Below are 24,077 nucleotides of genomic sequence, written 5' to 3' on the forward strand. Positions count from 1 at the left end.
AAGAGCCAGTGTGCCCAGTGGTCAGTGTGAGACCATACCAGATTACAACTCTTCACATCCATAAGAGACACACTCAAGGGGCAGACTCTGTGAGCACCAAAGCCCCACTGAGGCAAATTCTGATCCATAAAGATGTCTCCTGTACAGCAGCTCTCTCCCTATAGTTGCAGCTGGTCCCTACAGCCAAATGGCCTGGAGGTCAATTCCTCTAGTGACACCAACAGCAATCAAGGATCAACTACAACAAAACTGTGCACATAGCCCACAAACAGGTGCACCAAGAGTGTCCAACTCAGGTGATTTGGGAGGCTGAGCCACTGGGCCCTGTAGGACAGCTGCTACACCAGGCCACTCTATCAACTCAAGGAGACTTAGCAGCTACCCAATACATAGAAACAAACAGAGGGAAGCAGCCAAAACACAGAGACAAAGAAACATGTCACAAATGAAAGAAAAGGAATTAAGCAAAGTACTGGATATACAGTTCAAAACCATAGTTAAAAGCTTACTCAAGAATCTTCCAGAAACCTCTAAGGAACTTTGTAAGACCTTCAAGGATCTTAGTGAGAATGCCAAAAAAAAATGGGTTAAAGACCAGTCAGAAATTAAGCATATAACTGACTGAAAATAAGAATAACATACAGGGTTTCAACGATAGACTAGAGCAGTATTTCCCAAACTTCTCTCATGATGAGAATCACCTGGTGGAGTTGTTAAAATACAGATTCCTGAATCCCAACTAAGAAGTGCTAAACTAGAATTTTTGGGAACATATAGGTAAAATTGTATACTTAACTTAATGCTCTGTCTTAGAGCACTAGTTAAGTTTAGCACTTCTTAGTTGGGATTCAGGAATCTGTATTTTAACAACTCCACCAGGTGATTCTCATCATGAGAAGTTTGGGAAACACTGGAATAGAGGATCCTGAGAATCAAATTGATGATTTGAAATACGAGCAAGCAAAAAAACACTCAACCAGAAAAGAAAAAAGAAAAAAGAATCCAAAAATATGAAGATGGTGTAAGAAGCCTTGGGACAACTTCAAGAGTACCAACATCCAAATAATGGGGATGCCAGAAGAAGAGAGAGAGCAAGATACTAAAAACCTATTTGAAGAAATAATGACATAAAACTTCCCCGACCTGGTGAAAGAAATAGACTTACAAGTCTAGGAAGCACAGAAAACCAAACAAGGAATCCAAAGAAGACCACACCAAGACACATCATAATTAAAATGCCAAGGGCAAAAGACAAAGAGAATCTTAAAAGCAACAAGAGAAAAACAGTTAGTTACCTACAAGGGAGTGCCTATATCACTGTCAGTTGATTTCTCAACAGAAACTATGCAGGCCAGAGGGGAGTGGCAAGAAATATTCAAAGTGAAATATTCAAGATTACCCAGCAAAGCTGTCATTTATAATAGAATTGAAGGTCAGATAAAGAGTTTCACAGACAAGAAAAAGCTAAAGGAGTTCATCACCACCAAACCAGTATTATATGAAATGCTGAAGGGTATTCTTTAAAAGAGGAAGAAGAAAAAGATAAAGATTAAAAAAAAAAATGAAGAAAATGACAACAAATACATATCGATTGAATCTAAAAATCAAATGAATAAAAAATCTGATGAATGAACTGGCGAATGGAATAGAATCATGGGCATGGAAATGGAACAGACTGACGATTCTCAGAGGGAAGGGAGTGTAGGGAATGCAGGAAGAGATTAGACAAAGATCTTATATGTATATATGGAGTACCTATGGACACAGACAATAGGATGCGAGTACCTGGGGTGGGATGGGAACCAGTTGGAGGGGACCTATGGGGCAGGGGGAGAAATCCCCTGTGAACCAGGACTTTTGTTTTTTGGAAGTTTTTTTATTACTCTTTCAATTTCATTGGTAGTTATCCGTATATTCCAGTGGTCGGCAAACTCATTAGTCAACAGAGCCAAACATCAATAGTACAATGATTGAAATTTGAGAGCCTAATTTTTTAAATTTAAACTTCTTCTAAGGCCATTTCTTCAAAATAGATTCACCCAGTCCGTGGTATTTTGTGGAAGAGCCATACTCAAGGGGCCAAAGAGCTGCATGTGGCTCTTGAGCTGCGGTTTACTGACCACTGGTCTATTCAGTTTTACTGATTCTTCCTTATTGAGTTTTTGAAGATTGTATTTTTCTAAAAATATGTTCATTTTGTCTAGGTTGTCCAGTTTGTTGGAATAGTGTTGTTTGTAGTATTTTTTATTTATTTTTTTGCAATTCTTTGTATTTCTGTGGGGTTGTTTGTTATTTCACCGCTTTCATTTCTAATTTTGTTTATTTGCATCCTTTTGCTTTGTTTCTTGGTGAGCCTGGCCATCAGTCTTGTTTATCCTTTCAAAGAACCAGCTCTTGGTTTTATTGATCTTTTGGGGATTTGTTGGTCATTTATTTCCACTCTGATCTTTATCATTTCCTTCCTTCTACTTACTTTGGGCTTTTCTTATTATTCCTTTTCTAGTTTTTTACGTTATACGGTTAGATAATTTATTGTCAGTTTTTCTTGTTTTTTGAGGTAGGCCTGTAGTAATATGAACTTCCCTCTCAGGACTGCTTTTACTGTGTCCCATAGATTTTTGGATTGTTGTGTTTTCATTTTTTTTTGTTTACAGAATTTTTTTTATTTCTTCTTTGATCTCTTCGGTAACCCATTTATGGCTTAATAGTATGCTCTTTATCCTCCAAGAGTTTGGATTTTTTTAATTGTTTTTATTGTGGTTTATTTATAATACTATGCCATTATAATCTGAGAAGATGCTTGATATAATTTCAATCTTCTTGAATTTGTAGAGACTTAGACTGTGTCTTAATATGTGATCTATTTGGTGTTTTTTTGTTTGTTTTTTTATTAAATTATTATCTGTGTACATATTTTAACATTGTCCCCCCCCCCAACCCATACATACCCTCCTTCCCCAATATGTGATCTATTTGTGAAAATGTCCCATGTGCGCTTGAGAAGAATGTATATTCCATAATTTTGGGGTGAAATGTTTTGAAGATGTATGTCAGTTTATTCCATCTGATCTACTGAGTTGTTTCAGATTGTTATATTCCTTTGCTTGATTCTCACACATGTTGGTGAATTTCCCATCCAGCTGTTTGAGCATCCTTATGCTATTACTCTGAATTTTTTTCTTGGACAAATTTCTTGCCTCAATTTCATTTATTTCTTTTTCTGATGATTCCTCCTTTACTTTCATATGCGTGTTGTTTCTATGTCTCCTCATTTAAAATATATATATATTTTATTGATTTTTTTACAGAGAAGAAGAGAGAGGGATAGAGAGTTAGAAACATCGATGAGAGAGAATCATCGATCAGCTGCCTCTTGCACACACCTACTAGGGATGTGCCCGCAACCAAGGTACATGCCCTTGACCGGAATGGAACCTAGGACCTTTCAGTCCTCAGGCCGAGCCAAACCGGTTTCGGCTATGTCTCCACATTTTTGCTGTTACTTTGTAATTGTGTGTATGTATTAAATCAAACAGGTATGCCATCCGGATTTTTTGAATTGGTATTTTGTAGTAGATATTTTGTGGGGTCCATTGATGCAGATTCTCAGGTCTTCTGGGCTGCATGTTCTAGGGAGGCCCCTTACTTGAGATATTTGGTTTCTTGCAATGTAGTTGGGTCTTGATTGTTATTGTCCCTTCCGTGGGTAGAGTCTCCTCTCAGGGTGTCTGATTATGTGGCTTGCTTTCTACTACTTTGTGCCAGCCATTGTGGAGGTGGTGACTGGACAGCACAAAACACAATACAACAAGAAACAACGCAGATGTAACTGAATCCAAATGTGCACAAAACACTTTTAATCCCGATAAAAGTGACCGCCAGAGAGAGTATTAGGAAAGAGAACAAAAATTATACGTAGAAGTGGAAAACAAAAAACACACAACAAAAACGAACAGAACAAAAAAAACCCAAAAAACACAGACAAAAGACACCCAGAAGAGGACAAAATCTGTAAGAGGCAGAGCTTAAATTGAGAAAATAAAGTTAAGGAATTGGATGAATAAGGGAAGGCCACAGTTTAGAAAAGAGGAGAGGAAGAGAATGAGTGAACAAGAAAAAAAAATAATTTTTTAAATTATTATTTTAAAAAAATATTTTATCGATTTTTTTACAGAGAGGAAGAGAGAGTAATAAAGAGTTAGAAACATCGATGAGAGAGAAACATTGATCAGCTGCCTCCTGCACACCCCCTACTGGGTATGTGCCCGCAACCAAGGTACATGCCCTTGACTGGAATCGAACCTGGGACCTTTCAGTCCACAGGTCAATGCTATATCCACTGAGCCAAACCGGTTTCGGCTAAATTATTTTTTAAAAGGACAATAGAGGAGAGAACAGACAGGCTTGAATTTAGGAAGTGAAATGAATTTATAAATTAGGAGGAGAAAAGAGCAAGAGAGGAGAGGAAAAAAGAATTTAGTAGCAAAGAAAAAGAAAGAAAAGTGAAGGAGAAATGGAGTAAAAGCTGGGAAGAGGAAGTTAGATATATGAATAAATCAACAGAGACTATAATAATAACACATCCATAAAATAGATAAAAAAGATAAATTTTACTGGTAAAAAAAACAGATGAAAAGAAAGGAAAGCGAAAAGCTAAAATGGAGAAAGGACAAGAAAAATAGGATGAAAAAGGAGAGGCCAGGAAGACAAATTGAAAAAAAGTAAAATAATTTAAAAAAAAAACCACAACACCATGAATAAATAAATATATAAATAAAATGAAACTAAAAAAGTGAAGTGTCATTCAGTTCAGGTGAGTTTTAATGTCCCATGGAAGGACCTCATTCTTGTCTGCCAATTCTGGGCTTCCTGTTAGGTAGTTAGGTGCTTACCACTGTCAGACACTGCCTTTTGGCTTTTAGCATCCTGTTGGAAGTTCCAATTGATGCACTGCTCCTCTGCTTGTGTCTGTCATTACAGGCTTTGGCTATAAACAGCTTTGCCTGTCTGCCTGTTGCTAATATTAATCACTGACAGGTCTTTAGGAAGAGGTGGTGCTGTTTGGCTTTCTGGGAATCAGATGGATGTTTATTCCCTGACCCAGAGGTACTCCTCTGTGAGTGTCCCAAAATATTTCTCTGGTTTTGTTTATTCAGAGATCCTTGTAAGGAGACCAACGGGGTTGGCTGGCAACCTGGAGTTTTTATCAGTCTGGTTCCTAGAATAGCAGGGTGGACCTCTTCCAATCCAGTCACTCAGAGCTCTTTGGGCTATTCAGACCCATAAACTTGGCCTCTGCCTTTGTTTCCTCTGTAGGGCTCTAAATGCAGGCAGGGTGTGGCAGGCTGTATTACCTGTCTTGAGATTACTGAGAGGGGCTAGCTTTTCAGGGGGAAAATGGCCACTTAGGTTTGGAGGGCAGTTAGGGGCAATCAGACTTGCAAGGGAGCAGTTAAGTGTCAATCAGGCTGGCAGGGGAGTGGTTAGGAGGTGATCAGGCTGGCAGGCAGAAGCAGATAGGGGCAATCAGACAGGCAGACAGGTGATCAGTTGGGAACCAGAAGTCCTGGATTGTGAGAGGGATGTCCCAGATTGGAGAGGGTGCAGGCTGGCTTGTGGGACACACACCCTCCCATGCATGGATTTTGTACACCGGGCCTCTAGTGTGAAAATAAAAAGCTCTGCACAGCAAAAGAATCCATCAACAAAATGAGAAGGGAACCCACTGTATGGGAGAATTTATTTGGCAATAACACACCTGATAAGCGGTTAATATCCAAAATGTATAAGGATCGCATAGAAATTAAAAGGAAGACAAACCAATTAAAAAATGGGCAAAGGACCTAAGTAGACACCTCCAAAGAGGAAATACAGATGACTAAGAGACATATGAAAAAATGCTCAAAGACACTGATCATCAAAGAGATGCAAATTAAAAATAACAATGAGGTATCACTTCACACCTGTCAGAACAGCTACTATCAAACCAACAAAAAACAGATGCTGGTGAGGATGTTGAGAAAAGGGAACTCTTGGGCACTGCTGATGAAAATGCAGACTGATGCAGTGATTATGGAAAACATGGAGTTTCCTCAAAAAATAACAATGAAACTGCCATTTGACCCAATGATCCCATTTCTAGGAATATATCCTAAGAAACCTGAAGTACCAATCAGAAAGAATGTATGCACCCCTGTGTTCTTAGCAACACAATTTACAATCGCTAAGATCTGGAAACAGCCCAAGTGCCCATCAGTAGATGAATGGATAAAAAAAACTGGTACATTTATACCATAGAATACTATGCAAGCAGTAAAAAAGAAGACTCACTTACCCTTTGAGACAGAATGAGAGACCTGAAGAGTATCATGCTAAGTGAATTAAGTCAGTTAGAGAAAGACAAGTATCACATGATCATACTCATATGTAGAATCTAAGTAACAAACTGATAAATGGAGTGGATCTAGAGACTTGGAAGCATGGGACAGAGTTCGGAATCTCAGAGGGAAGGTAGCAAGGGGAGTGTTGGAGGGATGTGATAAACCAAAGACCTTGTATGTGTATATGCATAACCATGGACACAGGAAATGGAGTACTGAAGGCCAACGGCGGGGGCATGTTGGAGGTGGTCATTGGGAAAAGGGAACTATGTAATACTTTTAGTAATGAAGAGTGATTATAGATTAAAAAGCTAAGATCTGACCAGATCTTAGTGTCACTGACCAGTCACTGATGCGCACTGACCACCATGGGGCAGACTCAATGCAGGAGCTGCTGTGACAGGCAGTGGCTATTTGCACAGTGGACCTGGCGCCCACAAACCAGCACTCAGATTCCCACAAGTGGGATGCAGGCCCTGCCTCCAGAGCCACAGCCCATCAAATCACAGCTGACGTTGCTGAGACCCCATGGTGCAAAATGTGGCACCCAGCCCAGCAACAGTCGCTGTGGGCACCAGGTAATAACATCACTTAGCAAGGCCCAGCTTCCTCTCCCTAGTGACTAGCCTTCTTGGAGTTTCTTCAGCTCAGGAACATGACTTGCTTTACAGCCGTATGCAAACATCTGTGAAGCATTTTCTCGTGCCTCATCTCATTTGATCCTCACAGAAATTCTGGAGTTGGTAGATGGGAAACTCAGGAAAATCCTATTTTCTTTTCATTGGCTGGAAAGTGGAGATTTAGAAAATTTAGGAACTTGACTGAAATGAAATAAGAAATGGTGGACCTTGAAAATGACTTCAGGTTTTCTCACTGCACAGAGTATTGATAAACACTGCTGCAGTTAAACATTTTACCCTTTGTTCTCGCTGCATGATGTACATTAATAATATGCTTTGTGATGATATTTCCTGCTGTGTTGCTGACAGTTACCTTAAAAAGAAGTTGGGGTGCTTCACTAGGCTGGAAAAAGTTTAGCTGCATCAGAAAGCTGGTCTAATTAAACATTTTTTTTCTATTTCTGTAAAAGGCTAAGTAGACTTAAACATGGGTGATAAATATAAAGCTCTCACTAGCACCAATCACATGCGTGTGTTTCCATCTGTGGTTGATTGTGAATTTGGTTGACACTTCTGAGAAAGGGCGAATGGCTGATATTAAAATATTTCTTCTAATTTATTCATTTCAATGTGCATGAATCCATGCACCAGACCACTAGTGTGTGTGTGTGTGTGTGTGTGTGTGTGTGTGTGTATATGTATGTGTGTGTGTGTGTGTGTGTGTGTGTGTGTATATATATATAAAGGCAGTTACCATAACAGACATAACGACCTAACAACCAGTTGCTATGATGCCCACTGTGGCCTGCAAACCGGCCAAATCAGGATGTGGGGCCAGCGGCCCCTCCCCCCTGCTGGTCAGCCCATGATCAGACTCTTCCCATCCCGATCAAGAGCGGGGCCTGCCAGCCAAATGCCACCTCCTTCCCTCCCACCCCCAGCCAGCCCACCTGATTGCATCCCAAGGGGGCGGGGTTGACTGACCAACCTCCTGCAGCCCTGCCCTCTGGCTGGCCACACTCCTGATGGGCCCTCACCACCCTGATCAGCTGCAACCCCTCCCCTGGCCAGCCCCACTCCTGATCACCACCCACCTCAATGGGGTGGGGCTGGCTGGCCAACCTCTTGCAGCCCCTCTCCCTGGTCAGCCATGCCCCTGGTCACCACCCCACCTCAATAGGGGATGGGGCTGGCTGGCCAATCTGTAGTCCTTCCCCCAGCAGGTCACACCTCTGATGGGCCCCCACCATACTGAACAGCCCACAGCCCCTCCCCTAGCTGGCCCCACTCCTGATCAGGCAGAGCTGGCCAGTCAACCACCCATGGGCTGCCCCCCCTCCCCCAGGCCACTGGCCCCCAATCGGCACCCCCTGACATACCCCATGTGGGGGCAGGGCCAGCCGGCCAACCACCTACAGTCTCTCTCCATGGCTGGCCCTACCGCCAGTCAGCTGCCCAACCCCAATTGGGGACAGGGCCTGCTGGCCAATTGCCTACAGCCCCCTCCCCCAGCCAGCCTGGCCCTGATCGGGGGCCCTGATCAGGTTCTGACCCTGGTAAGTCAGCCAGTCAATCTCCTCCCGACTGGCCCAGTCCCAATCTGCCCTGATTGGGGCTGGGCCAGCTGGACCCCACCCGTGCACGAATTTGTGCACTGGGCTTCTAACTAATAAATAAGTAAATAAAGCAAACTTGATCACTCTGAGGACAATGCTTTCCTAGAAGCTCTCTGTAGTTAAAAAAAAAAAAAAAAAAAAAAAAAAGGGAAATCAACTGACCAGAGGATTCTGGGAAGATAATTGAGTAGGGTGCACTTCAAATCTGTCTTTTCACCTAGACAACAGTTGTACCAGTAGAATCTGTGTGATGTAATGGACAGGTTTTTGTAGCTCTGGATTTTATTGAAGGCTTGAAAGGGGAAGGTGTGGAAAGCAACTTGCAGTTAACTTGGATAGATTTTTAGCTCTGAGCATAGTAGCAGCTACTCAGCCCCTGCACCAGCCATGAGGCAGGCAGCTATGAACTTATTCCTGCAACAGCTTCTACATAGCTTGTGGGAGCCAGAGTAACCAAAAAGGACTGTCCATCAAATATTGATCATCTGTGCTCTGATTGCTACTTCTGATTACAGAGGTGTAGGCAGAGAGGCAGAGGTCATTGTCTTTGCACCCACCCCATTGTTGCAAGCCCATACCCAACAGCTGAAATAACTTCTAATATATTTAAGAGAATGGTCCTCATGCCCTGGATGAGTGGTAAGGTTGGTCGGAGCATTGTCCCATTCACAAAAAGGTTGCAGGTTCGATTCCTGGCCCAGGCACATAACTAGGTTTTGGGTTCAATCCCAGGTATCCCCTTCATTTCCCCCCACCCACCTCTTTTGGCAGCTAGATTGAAGACTAGGACATTCAAAAGCAATCACATATATGGAGGGATATTAGGAAATCAGCTCACATTCCCAGGGAAAGACACAGTCTTAGAAAAGATCTGAGAAAAATTTAAATGTATACCTCATGTTGATCCTTGGCATAGCTCACAACAATTAAAAACAACAAAACACAACCAAAATCTTTTAACAAAACAAAACGCAGCACATGGAGCTATACCAAACTTAAATGCTTCTGTATAAATGCTTCTACACAGCAAAGGAAACAGTTAGCAAAATGATATGGCAAGTTATAGAATGGGTGAAAATATATCAGTAAGAGGTGAATATCCAAAATGTATAAAGAACTCATCATAAATCAGGAAAATGCAAAAAAATAAAACCCCACAAAAACAAAAAACACTTCAGTTAGAATGGTGTGTATCATCAAGAAGACAGAAGATAACAAGTGTTGGAGAGGATATGGAGAAAAAGGAAGCCTTGTACACAATTGTTGGGAACATAAATGGTGCAGTCACTGTGGAAAACATTATGGAGGTTCCTGAAAAATTTTTAAATAGAAATACTGCCCAGCCAGCATGGCTCAATGGTTTAGTATCAACCTATGAACCAGAAGGTCATAGCTCGAGTCTCAGGGTATATGCCTGGGTTGTGGGCTCAGTGGAGGGCATGCAGGATGCAGCTGATCAATGATTCTCATCATTGATGTTTCTATCTTTCTTTCTCTCCTCCTCTGCCTTTCTCTCTGAAATCAATAAAAATATATTTAAAAAAAAGAAATATCATAAGATCCAGCAATTTCACTCTTGCATTTATACCCAAAGGAAATGAAAGCAGGATATTAAAGAGGTATGTGCACTCTGTGTTTATTGCATAACAACTAAGACATGGAAACAACTTTAGTGCCTGTCAACATATGAATTGAATAGAAGATACGGTTTTTATTTGTGTGTGTGTGGGGGAGGGTAGTAGATAGCATATAATTGTCCATCAAATATTGGGCATAATTGCTTCATGGTTTTGTATCCATTCAGCTACCCTATGCCTTTTGATTGAAGCATTTAATCCATTTACATTTAAGGTTATTATTGATAGACTAGGGGCCCAGTGTACAAATTTGTGCACCTTGTAAGGAACTGTGGGCCGCAAGGCTGCGGTAGGCACAGGAGCGGGTCTCGGTCCATCCTCCATGCACTCCGCCTGGCTCCTCCTGCCGTGGTTCCGTCTGCCGGCAGCCCCGTTCCCACTGCCACCTCTCCCACACACTGACAGTGCTGGCCTCACTTGCACCTGCTGACAGCACTGAGTGATTGAGGCTGGCGCCAGCAGCAGGTGGAAGCAGAACCGATGCTGTCAGCAGGTGTGAGCGATGGCTGCTGCCCTGATCGCCCCTCACAAGCAGGGGGAGGTGGAGAAACCTTTAGGGGTGATCAGGGCCATCAGCCACTGCTTGCACCTGCTGATGGCACCAAGTGATCAGGACTGGCGTTGGGCACTGGCAGTGGGTGCAAGTGGCTGCTCTGGCGCCGGCTGCAGGTGCAGGTGGGGCTGGCGCCAGCAGCAGGTGCACGTGCCAGGCAGAAATGCAGAGTGCGGGAGCAAAGAATTTTTAGTAACTACCAGAGGTTTGCCCCAGTGACAGTGTCCAGTGCCCCACCTTGGTCTGGCATCCCTGCTCACCTGCTCCACCATCCTGCCAAAGCCAATGCACTTGCCCCCTGGTGGTCAACACACATCATAGTGACCATCTGTTCAGTTGTTTCGGTTGTTCCGCAGTTCAATCTATTTGCATATTAGCCTTTTATTATATAGGATACTTATTTATGCCCTTTTAATTCTGTATGCCTATGTTTCTCTATTTTTTCTTCTCATTAAAGAATTCCCTATAGTAGGGGTGTCGAACTCAATCAGAGAAGGGGCCAAAATCTAAAATCCAGCCTAAATCGCGGGCCGAATGGTTTACTGAACAGTCATAAACTGTCATTGTGATGGAAACGCAGCGGAGTGCAGTGATGACAGCGCGGTGCGGGCCACATTGCAAGGCCTGGCGGGACGGATTTGGCCCACGGGCCTTGTGTTTGACACATGTGCCCTATAGCATTTCTTGCAATGATGGCTTGGTTGTGATAAACTCCTTTAGCCTTTGTTTGTCTGGGAAACTCTTTATTTGACCATCTATTTTAAATGATAGCCTTGCTGGGTATAGTAATCTTGGTTTCAGATCCTTGCTTTTCATTACCTTGAGTATTTCATGATATTCCCTTCTGGCCTGAAGAGTTTCTGATGAGAAATCAGATGACAGCTTTATGGGAGCTCCTTTGTAGGCAACATGTTGCTTTTCTCTTTCTGCCTTTAAGATTCTTTGTCTTTAATTTTTATCATTTTAAATTATGATGTGTCTAGGTGTGCACCTGTTTGGGTTCTTCTTGCTTGAGACTCTCTGTACCTCCTGAACTTGGGTGACTTTTTCCTTTACCAGGTTAGGGAAGTTTATTGCCATTATTTCTTCAAACTTATTCTCTATCCCTTGCTCACTTGATTCCTCTTCTTGGAGACCTATTATGTGAATACTAGAGGCCTAGTGCACAAAATTTGTGCATAGGGGTGGGGGAATGTGTCTCAGTCCAGCCTGCACCCTCTCCAATCTGGGACCCCCTCAAAGGATGTCTGACTGCCTTTTAGGCCCAATCTCACTGGGATCAGGCCTAAACGGGCAGTCAGACATCTCTCTCACAATCCAGGACTCCTGGCTCCCAACTGTTGCTTGCCTGCCAGCCAGATCACCCCCTAACCACTCCCCTGCCCTCCTAATCAATGCCTACCTGCTCCCCTGCTGGCCTGATTGCCCCTAACTTCCTTCCCATGCCAGCCTGGTCATCCCTAACTGTCCTCCCCTGCTGGCCTGGTTGCCCCCAACTGCCCTCTCTTGCAGGTCTGGTCCCTCCCAACTGCCCTTCCCTTCTGGCCTGATCGCCCACAACTGCCCTCCCTTGCAGGCCTGGTCCCTCCCAACTGCCCTCCCCTGCTGGCCATCTTGTGGAGGCCATCTTGTGTCCATATGGGGGAGGCCATTTGTGTATTGGAGTGATGGTCAATTTGCATATTACCCCTTTATCATATAGATTATAAAGGTTATACATTTCATGTTGTCTCACACCTCCCTTAAACTATCCTCCTGTTTTTTAAATTGTTTTTTTGTTTTCTTACTGAGTGATTTTTTTTTAACCTGTCTTCTAATTCACTGATCTTATCCTCAGCTTTTTCTAATCTGATGTGTATTTTTTAATGAATTTTTATTGATTTCAGAGAGGAGAGGGAGAGAGAGAGATACCGTGTTTCCCCGAAAATAAGACATCCTCCAAAAATAAGACCTACCCTGTTTCCCCGAAAATAAGACAGTATCTTATATTAATTTTTGCTCCCAAAGATGCTCTAGGTCTTATTTTCAGGGGATGTCTTATTTTTCCATGAAGAAGAATACGGTACACATTTATTGTTAAATGAAAATAAAGGAAATTTATTACCTGTATACGGTACAGTAGTACGGTAATTGTCAACACAAACCAGACAAACTGTGAATCCTACAGTATCAAGAATTTACTCATTTATTCAATGACAATCATGTCATCATCTTCTGGAACATCATTATAACAATCCAATTCCTGAATTTCCTGGTGAATTTCTTGTGGCTCCATTTCTTTCAGAATCAGTGGACCAAATTTCTCATGTTTAACCTGGGGGGGGGGGGGTTATTTTTAGGGGGATGCCTTATATTTCACTCAGAAGGAAACCTGTAAGTAGGTCTTATTTTCGGAGGATGTCTTCTTTTCGGGGAAACACAGTATTAGATAGATCTGCTATAATTCCCAATCTTTAGTATAGGATAATGTCAGATGCTGTTTCTGATTGGCCCTGAGTATACTATTTGGGGCTATCAGTAATTCACAACTTGTAGCTCCCTCTGCTGGGGCTGGATGCCTTTGGATAGCCAAAATTTTCACTAAGGTCTGCTTTTTCTAGTCCAGGTTCAGAAGGAGATCAGGCAAAGACCCAAAGCTTCCAGAGTCCACCACTGTCTGAATTCTGATTGTTATCAGCCTTGAATATCTGATTGTTATTAGCCTGTGTATACCACAGAGTGGGTCCAGAGCTCTTCCAACAGGGTGTGGCAACTGCCTATTCCCCAGGTCAAAACAACCTGGGTTAGCAAAGGTACATAGCAGAAAGATGTGCTCGGCAGCATGAGGAAGTAACTCTTCCTCATGGTGGCTGCCCACTGAGCTCCAATCCTAGAATCCCCAACTCTAGACTCTCCTCACACAGCTCCAGTCTACTCTGCCCTCCCTCTGCTGGAGCCCAAGGGAGTGGCTGCACTTAAAATTTTGTGTCATGGCCCTTTAAGAGGACATCTGCATTTCTATCCATCTCTGGTTGGCAGACAGCAACCTGCTGATTTTTACAGCCACGTGTTAATGTGGGCACTTTTCTCAGTTCTGGTGCTCTGGACTGGGGAGCCCAGCTTGGGGTTTAGACCTCAGAGTTCTCAGTGGGAACTCTGCAGCTCAGATATCCCCCTGGACTTTCAGCTGCTGTCTTTGGGAGCCCAGCCACCCCTTTCACATCTTCACACTTCCTGCTGGTCTCCACTTTCTGTCCTTAGTTATCTGGGTTTTTTCCAGCTAGTCTTCAGTTGATTTTTAGGATGGTTTTTCTATATTTTAGTTGTATTTCCAGTTTGGTCCTAGGAGAGTGTCGTTGTCTCTAGTTGATTTCTAATTTAATTCTATTGTGATTTGAGAAGATGCTGGATATTATTTCAGTCTTCTTGAACTTGTAGAGATTTTTTTTTGTCCTATCATATGCTTTATCTTTGAAAATACCCCATGTGCAACTTGAGAAGAATGTATATTCTGTTGCTTTGGATGAAATGTTCTGTAAATATCTATTAAATCCATCTAATCTCGTGTAGTATTTGCAGTTGCTGTTTTCTTGTTGACATTTTTGTCTGGAAGATCTACCTCTGAAGCCAGTAAGAAGTCTCTTACTATGGTTGGACAAGTGTTGCTGTCGATCTCTCCCTTAAATTTCACCAAGTGTTGTTTTTTTTTGTTTGTTTGTTTGTTTTTATATTTAGGTGCTCCTACCTTAAATTCACATGTTTACAAGGGTTATATTGTGTTGGACCGATCCTTGTGTCATTATGTAGTGTCCTGCTTTGTTTCTTATCATAGCCTTTGTTTCTTCGTTTGTTTGTTCATGGGGGGGTTTTGTATTGATTCCAGAGAGGAAGGGAGAGGGAGAGAGAGATAGAAACATCAGTGATGAGAATCATTGATTGGCTGCTTTCTACATGCCCCCTACTGGGTACTGAGCTCACAAACTAGGCATGTGCCCTTGGCCAGAATCAAACCCACGATCCTTCAGTTCACAGGCCAATGTGCTAAACCAGCTAGGGCACCCGGTGTGTTTTGATTGGAGCATTTAGTCCCTTTTGGAATTTTTCTTTGGTATCTACATTTGTTGCCCTGGCTTGTGTATTCCAGTGGTTAGAGCCTTGGCCTGAGCACCTCCATTTTGGTTTTGCTCCTCACCCCAGTCAGGATGGGTATGGGAGGCAACCAGTTGATTTGTTTCTCTCACATCAGTGTTTCTCTCTCTTTTCCCCTCCTCTCTTCTACTCTGTCTGAAAACCAGTAGTAAGAAATCAGGTGAGAATTAACAATAAAAAAAGAATTTATATTTGTTCATTAGTAAAGAAATTCACATTTATTTCTTTGACTGCATTTATATCCACAGATTGATAAAGACAGGTGAAAATCGCCTTAGAAATATTTTGTAAATCACAATTGCTAAAATAACTTTTATTAAATAGATGATCTGCAGGTGTTTATCCTCCCCAGGAATATTATCATTTCTAAAGTTGTGCATTATCCATGTTAATGGCCTTTCCCCCCCACATTGGTTGTAGAGTTACATAGGTATCTGTATATTTTACTATGTGTTCACTACCCCAAGTGAAGTATTCTTCTCTTGCCATGTATCCCCATTATCTTCTCTTATCTCCCTTCCCCTGTACTGTCCCCCAGTTTTTTTGTTTGTTTTCTTGTTTTGGCTAACAAAATAGAAACAGATTCATAGACATAGAAAACAGACTGACAGCTGTCAGAAGGATGGGGCTTTGAGTTTTACGTGAAAAGGTGAAGGGACTAAGCAAATAAATAAATAAATAAATAAATAAATAAATAAATTCACATTTATTAAAGAACTTTTAAGAAGTATAAATAAAATGAAAGAAAAATGTTACACACTGTGTTATAGTTTTTGATGAAGATCAATTTAGTTGGACTTCAGCAAATGTGGGTGTTTCATTGGGGCTTTGTTAGTAACTTCAGGGTTATTCCCATTAAGTTTAATATATGTAACATGTTAACATTTATTTGCTTTTAAAACTTTATGTTGAGCCCAGCCAGAGTTGCTTAGTGGTTGAATATAGACCTATGAACCAGAAGGTCACAGTTCAATTCCCAGCCAGGGCCCATGCCTGGGTTGTAGGCTGGATCCCCAGGGGGGGGCATGTCGGAGGCAGCTGATTAGTGATTCTCATCATTGTTGTTTCTATCTTTCTCTCCCTCACCCTTCTTCTCTGAAATCAATACGCATATATTTTAAAAATAACTTTATGTTGAGATAAGTATAGATTCACATGGAATTGTACGAAATAATTCAGAGAATAATTATACCCTTTACCCAATCTGTTTCCCTAATGCATAACTTTATAGCAATGTATCTTAAATAACCAGAATCATAATCAGGAAATTAATATCAATACCATCTTATTCAGATCTTAACAGTTTTAAATGTGCTGATTTGTGTGTGTGTGTGTGTGTGTGTGTGTGTGTGTATTTACCCAGTTTTATCATGTACATTCACCACCGCAGTCATGGTGCAGAAAGTAGTTATATCACAAGGATCCCTCAAGCTGTTCTTTTATAGCCATAGTTTTCTTGCCCTCCTTTCCCCCAACCTCTGGCAATTACTAATATTGTCTTCATTTTTATAATTTTGTTATTTTAAGAGTGTTATATTAATGGACCCATACCGTATGTAAACTTTTGGAATTAGCTTTTTTTTTTTTTTTTCCTCAGCATAATTCTCCTACAAATTGCCCCAATGGTTTATTCCTTTTCATTGCTCAATAATACTCTGTGGATTACCATTTTGCTTACTGTTGAAGTATGTCTAGGTGGTTTTCACTTTGAGGTCTCTTATGAATAAAACTACTTAGTAGCCTTGGCCAGTTTTGCTCAGTGGTTAAAGCGTTGGCCCATGCACTGAAGGGTTGCAGGTTGAATTCCTAGTCAAGGTCATGTACCTCGGTTATAGCTTCAATCCCTGGACTCTGCAGGATGCATGTTGGAGGCAACCAGTTGATGTGTCTCTCACATGTTGATGCTTCTCTCTCTTCCCTTCCAACTCTGAAAATCAGTGGAAAAAATATCATTGGGTGAGGATTTAAAAAATCAAAACAACATAACAAAAAACATATGCTGTTTATATTTGTGTGCAATTTTTTGTGTGGACGTGCTTTTATTTCTCTGGAATAAATGCCCAATAGTGCAATCGCTGGGTCCTAAGGTTATCTGTATTTAGTTTCTTTAAGAAACAAATTATTTTCAAAACCAGAGGCCCAATGCATGAAGATTCATGCAAGAATGGGTCTTCCTTCCCCTGGCTGCTGGCACCACCTTCGCTTTGGCCAGAGGCACCTTTCCACCTTCCCAAGCTGCCCAGAGGCCCGGGCGGCTGGGGCAATGCAGAATGCCTGTGTTGTCACCATGGCAACAACAAAGCATCCTGCTTCTCCCCCGGCTGCTCGGCACCTGTGTATGCAAAGTAACCTACCATCTTGGTTGCATTAATTTGCATACTCACTCTTGATTGGCTGGTGGGTATCACAAAGGTACAATTTGCATCATACTCTTTTTTTTTTTAATTGATTTTTTACAGAGAGGAAGAGGGAGGGACAGAGAGTTAGAAATATCAATGAGAGAGAATCATCAATCAGCTGCCTCCTGCACACCCCCCACCAGGGATGTGCCCTCAACCAAGGTACATGCCCTTGACCGGAATCAAACCTGGGACCCTTCAGTTCACAGGCCAACGCTCAATCCACTGAGCCAAACCGGTTTTGGCTCATCATACTCTTTTATTAGTTAGATGACTGTACTACTTTATATTTCCACCAACAGTGTATATGTAAGTTATCTAGTTTCTGTGCCTGTTGCCAAAAATTGGTGTTGTCATTGTACTTAAAATTTTTATTTTATTTTAGCCATTCTGATAGATGTGATTTAAATTTTCATTTCTCTAATGGCTAATAATGTGTTTGTTCCTCTCTTTATATACCCTCTTCAGTGAATACAGTTGGTTTTTGTGTATTGATCTTGTATCCTGCAACTTTATTAAACTCATTAATAGTTCTAGGAGCTCTTTTGGTATATCCCAGATTTTTTACATAGACAATTGTATTGTTGGTGATAGCAACAGTTTTATTTCCTGCTTTCTAATCCAGTTTCCCTTTGCTTTCTCTGTCTTATTGCAGTGCCTAAAACCTCTAGTATGATGTTGAATGGGAGTGGTAAAAGCAGACTTTCTTGCCTTATTCCTGATTTTAGACATTCAGTCTTTTACCTTTAAATATGATGTTAGCTGTACTTTTCTTTTTGTATATGCTGTTTATTAGATTAAGGTAGTTTCCTTTTATACCTAGTTTGCTGAGAGTTTTCATAATAAATTATGTCAAATTTTGCCCATTGCTTTTTCTGCATCTCTTGGGATACTTGTGTTTTTTCTTCTTTATTTTGTTGACATGACAAATTACATTGGTTGCTTTTGACTGTTGAACTACTCTTACATTCCTAAGATTATTCCCCCTTAGTTTTTTTTTTAAATATGTACACAGATAATAATTTAATAAAAAAGTAATAAAGGTGAAAAAAAAAGAAAAAAAAAAAAAAGAACTAAGATGAAACCCGGCCGGCGTGGCTCAGGGGTTGAGCATCAACCAGGAGGTCACGGTTTGATTCTGGTCAGGGCACAGGCCCAGGTTATGGGCTCCATCCCCATTGGGGGGCGTGCAGGAGGCAGCCAGTCAATGGCCTCTCATCATCGATGTTTCTCTCCCTCTCCCTTCCTCTCTGAACCAATACAAATATATATTTTTAAAAGGAACGAAGTCGTAAAAGAGCCGAGTTTCGGGTGTGAGCGGCGGAGGTGCACAGTCTGGGATCGCGCAGACGGCGGAGGGAGCGCGGGCTGGGCGGGCGGGTGTTTCAGACCAGGGCCCTCCGCCGGCCGCAGGCACCTACCGGGTGAAACTGTAGATCTGCTGCACGTGGAGGCCGCAGGGGGCGCTGTTCCTCAGGGCCAGGGCGATGAGGTGGAAGTAATTGAGCGGGGGCCGGGGCCAGGGCCTCCCCTCCTGGCTGCTGGCTTGCCGGGGCCTCCGACTCTGGAGGGGGGCCCTGTTGTGAGGGGACGGGAGCGCCACAGAGGAGCTGTCGTGCTGGCCCCCAGCCTCCTCTTCTGCGAGCTGGAGAGGCAGAGCAGGGGCTGCCCTGACTCCGTGCCTCCTCCGCGGCCAGGGCCACCATCGGGCCTGGTCCCCGCCCAGGGCACAGCTGGTTTCTGAGCCTGTTAACCCTGTGTGACCCCGAACACCAGAACTCTGCGATGCATCATCCCGTTGCCCACCGCCTGCAGCCTTAGGCCCCCACCTCCGAGCTGCTGGGGGCAGGGGGCTGCTCCGGAGGGGGAGACCGCCCCCCCACTCCGGCCTCCGGGCAGCGGGCGCAGTCTTCCTCTCTCGGGGCCAGCGGAGGGGCGGGACGTGTGCTGGTCGGGCCGTCCCCCGGCCTGGGCTGTGAGGCCTCCAGCTTTCCCGGGGGAAACACGATGTTGGGGTTCACCCACATCCACAGGCTGGACTCGATGTCCGGACCATCTCCATCGGGGGCGGGGCTTTTCCTCACGGGCCGCGGTGGGGGCTCAACCACACGCAGTCTGTATCTGGCAAGGTTCTGCTCGGCCGCGGGCAGGTGCACCGTGCTGCAGGCCAGGAAGCACTCGTTGCCCATGTCCCAGTCCAGCAGCCCCGGGACCTGGCCGTGGAGGCCGGCCCAGAGGTCCGGGCGCTGCAGCCGCACGTCCACCTTCGGGGGAGCCGGGGCGGGAGACTGAGGCTGCAGCCGCGCTGCCGCCTGATCGGTGGCTCCCGCCCTCCTGCCCGCTCCGCCTGCTCAGGAGGACTCCGGAGTTCCCCCCTTAGTTTTGATACATTATCCTTTTTTGTTTGTTGTATTCGGTTTGCTGACATTTTAAGAATTTTTGTATTTGTTTTTCTGAGGGATATTTGTCCCTCAGTTTAATTTTCGGTGATATTATTTTTCAGGCTAATGCTGGCCTTATAGAATGAGTTGGGAAGTGTTTCTTTCTCTTTAAGTTTCTTTAAAGACTTTATGTAAAGTTGGTATATTTTTCTTGACAGGCAGAATGCAACAGTGAAGCCATTTGAGCCTGGAATTTTCTTAGAGGGAAAGTTTTAACTAATTTAATTTCTTTGATAGATACAGGACTATTCAGGTTATTGATTTCCTCTGTGAACTTTGATAGTTTGTGTCTTTTAAAGAACTTATCCATCTAACAAAGTTTGTTTCATTGGTGTTTATAACTTCCCTTACATTGTTATCCTTTTAAAGTCTGTAGGATCTGTAGTAATATCCCTATTTTTATTTCTAAGAAGTATTCCATTGTGGTCAGGAAACATACTTTATATAATTTGAAACCTCTTAAAATTTTTGAGTTGTTTTATGGCTCACAATATGGCCTATTTTTTTTTTAAATGTTCTCCCAGGTGTTCCTGAAAACAATGAATATTCTGTTGTTTGGCTAACCTATTTAATAAAAGAGTAATATGCAAATTGAATATACCTCCACTGTATCCACAGGTCATGCCCACCAACCAATCAGGAGTGTGTATGCAAATTAACCCAACCAAGATGGCTGTGGCCACAGAGACAGCAGGAAGGTTAGGTTTCCCCAGCAATGGAGGAAGCCAAGCTTCCAGCACACCCTAGCCGGCTGTGGACTCCACTCAAGGCTATGAAGTTTCAATTATAGAAGATAAATAAATCCCAACAAAAATGGTGGCAGCCAGAGCTGGAGAGAGCAGGAGGCTTGAGTTGCCCCCAGCAAGGGAGGAAGCCAGGCTTCCACAGCCCTGGCCTGTCTTGGCATCTGCTCACAGCTACAAAGTTTCAGTTATAGAAGATAAATAAATCCCAACAAAAATGCCTGTGGCCACAGAGTGAGCAGGAGGCTTGGGTTTCCTGGTGATGGAGGAAGCCAAGCTCCTGGCCAGCCCAGGCCTATGCTGAAGGCTACAAAGTTTCAATTGTAGAAGATAAATAAATCTCAGATATTAGGGCCTCCACTTGGGTCGCCAGGCGGACATGGCCAGCCTGCAAACCACCATTTGCTCCTCAACCAGGCCGCCCCATGTCCTAAGGGAACCCCCATCCTGATTCGGGACACCCTTCAGAGCAAACCAGCTGGCCCCCACCCATGCAACAGGTCTCTATCCTCCTATCTAATAAAAGTAATATGCAAATTGGCCATCACTCCAACACACAAGATGGCTGTCCCCACGTGGTCAAAGATGGCTGCCCCCATGTGGACACAAGATGGCCGCCACAAGATGTCCAGCAGGAGAGGACAGTTGGGTTGGACCAGACCTGCAAGGGAGGGCAGTTGTGGGTGATTAGGCCAGCAGGGGAAGGCAATAGGGAGGGACCAGGTCTGCAAGGGAGGGCAGTTGGGGGTGATCAAGCCTTCATGGGAGGATAGTTAGGAATGACCAGGCCAGCAGAAGTGGGAAGTTGGGGGCAATCAAGCCTGTAAGGAAGGGCAGTTGGGGGATGGGAGGAAATCCAGGCCTGCAGGGGAGGGCAGTTAGGGTTGACCAGACCTGTAGGGGTGGGCAGTTGGGGGCAATCAGGCTGGCAGAGGAGCAGTTAGGCATCAATCAGGCTAGCAGGGGAGTGGCTAGGGGGTGATCAGGCTGGTAGGCAGAAGCAGTTAGGGGCAATTAGGAAGGCAGGCAGGCGAGCAATTGGGAGCCAGCAGTCCTGGATTGTGAGGGGGATGTCTGACAATCAGACATTCCTCTAAGGGTCCCAGATTGGAGAGGGTTCAGGCTGGGCTGAGGGATTCCCCGTCCCCCCATGCACGAATTTCATGCACCAGGCCTTTAGTATTCTATAAATATTAATTAGAACAAATTGGTTAATAGGTTTTTGTTGTTGTTTTTTGTTGTTGTTTTTAAAATATATATATATATATTTTATTGATTTTTCACATAGAGGAAGGGAGAGAGATAGAGTTAGAAACATCGATGAGAGAGAGTCATCGATCAGCTGCCTCTTGCACACCCCATACTGGGGATATGCCCGCAACCAAAGTACATGCCCTTGACCGGAATCAAACCCGGGACCCTTCAGTCCCCAAGCCGACAATCTATCCATTGAGCCAAACCGGTCTCGGCTGGTTAATAGTTTTATTCATATCTAATACATCATTACACATTTTCATCTATTTTTCCTATTAGTTATTGAGAGAAGGATGTTGAAACTTCCAACTACAGTTGTCTTTTTTTTTTTTTTATCAGTTTTTTCTTCATGGATGTTTAAGCTCTGTTTTTAGGTATGTACAGGTTCAGGATTGTTATATCCTTACTAGAAGCCCAGTACATGAAATTCATGCATGGGAGGGGTTATCCCTCAGCCCGGCCTGCACTCTCTCTAATCTGGGACCCTTCAGGTGATGTCCGACTGCCTCTCGGAATCTGGGACTGCTGGCTTTTAACCGCTTGCCTGTCTGCCTGCCTGATTGCTCTTAACTGCTCTCCTGCTGGCCTGATTGCCACTAACTGCCTCTGCCTCACCCCACACCCAGGACCCAGGATTCCCTCCTCTGGCCTGCTGCAGGTACCCAGGACCTGGGCTGGCCACTACTTCAGGGGATCGTGGGCAGGCGTCTTCACCCAGGCCGCAGCTGCCTGTGCTCGGGACAGCGGTGCAGGCAGCTTGTCCCTCTCTCGGGCTGTAGGTGCAGGTGCTGGCATCTGGGACTCCAGGATGGGCAACTTGTACCTCTCCTGGGCTGCAGGAGCTGCCGCTGGCGCCCAGGTCTGCAGGACCATGGGGCGTGCGAATTGTCCCCTTCCTGGGCCACAGCCCCAGTCACTGTTACCTGGGACAGCGGGGCGTGCAGCTTGTCCTTCTCCTGGGACAAGTCACCTGCTCCACACCCAAGACCGCGGAGCAGGCAACTTGTCCCTCTCCTGCGCCGCAGCCTAGCTGCTCCCCATTTCTCTCTCTCAAGCTCATTTGTGCCTGGCAAATCCCTATTCCTCTCTTATAAGCTCATTTGTGCCTGGCTGGTCCCCATTCCTTTCTCCCCCATGTTGAATATTTGAGCCATTATATGAAGGTGTGACAATCATTTGCATATTAGCTCTTTATTATATAGGATGATGAGTAGATCACTTTATAATTATGACCTGCCTTATCCCTGGTAATAGTCTTTGCTTAAAAACCTGCTTTGTCTGATGTTAATATGGCAACTACAGCTGTCTTTGGATTAGTATTAGCATGATATGTCTTTTTTCATCCTCTTGACTGATATGTGTTTTTATATGCAAAGTGGGTTTCTTCCTTACTTAATAAAAATAGCTGGAATTTTGGAATACAAAATTACCATAATGCCCTAGCCAGTTTGGCACAGTGGCTAGAGGGTCCTGGGTTTGATTATGGTTAAGGGCACATGCCTCAGTTCAGGTCTGTGCAGGAGGCGACCAGTCAGTGGTGTCTCTCTCACATTGATGTTTCTCTCTTTTTGTCTCTCCCTTCCCTTCTACTCTCTATAAATCAATGGAAAAATATACTTGGGTGAGGATTAACAACAACAACAACAACAACAACAAATTACCATGAAGCACTCACTTTAGTAAAACACGAATGGGTGAAAGTTTGAGAGACAGTTTGTTTATATAATTGCAAAGTAGTTCTCCTGTGACATTTATTAAATATATTTTTATTTATTTCAGAGGGTAAGGGAAAGGGAGAGAGAGATAGAAATAGAAACATCAATGATGAGAAAGAATTATTGATTGGCTGACTCCTAAATGCCCCCCACTGGGGACGAAGCCCACAACCTAGGTATGTGCCCTGACTAGGAATTGAACTGTGACCTACTAGTTCATACATTGATGCTCAACCACTGAATCAAAATGGCTGGTCTCCCTGTGATATTTATTAATTACAAAGGGAGAATAACTATATTTTTAATATATATTTTTATGATTTTAGAGAACAAAGGAGTGGGACAGTCAGTGATGAGAGAGAATCATTGATTGGCTCCCTCCTGCACACCCCACACTGCAGATTAAATCCACAATCCTAGCATATGCCCTTTAACGGGAATTGAACCGTGATTCCTGGTTCATAGGTCAGTGCTCAGCCACTGAGCCACGCTGACTGGATGGGAAAGTAACTTTATATGTAGAGAATTTTGGCAAGCACCACCTTAAACAGGTGATCAAGTTAGTGTCACCAATTATAAGACTTAGTGATA

The 24,077-nt window shown here is 43.6% G+C and overlaps 2 protein-coding genes across 5 annotated transcripts in view; one reads left to right on the forward strand and one right to left on the reverse strand.

The window, feature by feature from the left end:
- Positions 1-24,077, forward strand: part of ACAD9 (acyl-CoA dehydrogenase family member 9) — a 63,791-nt gene that overhangs the window by 4,608 nt on the left and 35,106 nt on the right. The window lies entirely within an intron of this gene.
- LOC118724807 (forkhead box protein R1-like) lies at positions 18,751-19,522 on the reverse strand. Its single transcript, XM_036448488.1, has 2 exons — positions 19,163-19,522; positions 18,751-18,978 (listed from the first exon to the last, which is right to left on the reverse strand). Exons 1-2 carry the CDS (start codon positions 19,520-19,522, stop codon positions 18,751-18,753), a joined length of 588 nt encoding a protein of 195 aa, XP_036304381.1.

The sequence above is a fragment of the Pipistrellus kuhlii genome, unplaced genomic scaffold, assembly GCF_014108245.1.
Source record: "Pipistrellus kuhlii isolate mPipKuh1 unplaced genomic scaffold, mPipKuh1.p scaffold_m20_p_2, whole genome shotgun sequence".
NCBI classification, from domain to species: Eukaryota; Metazoa; Chordata; class Mammalia; order Chiroptera; family Vespertilionidae; genus Pipistrellus; species Pipistrellus kuhlii.

Coding starts and splice junctions, on each gene's coding strand:
- LOC118724807 (XM_036448488.1), bottom strand. CDS start 19,522: ATGGGCAACGAGTGCTTCCTGGCCTGCAGCACGGTGCACCTGCCCGCG. Junction 18,979..19,162: donor CTGCCCCCAGCAGCTCGGAG/GTGGGGGCCTAA, acceptor CTGCCTCTCCAG/CTCGCAGAAGAGGAGGCTGG.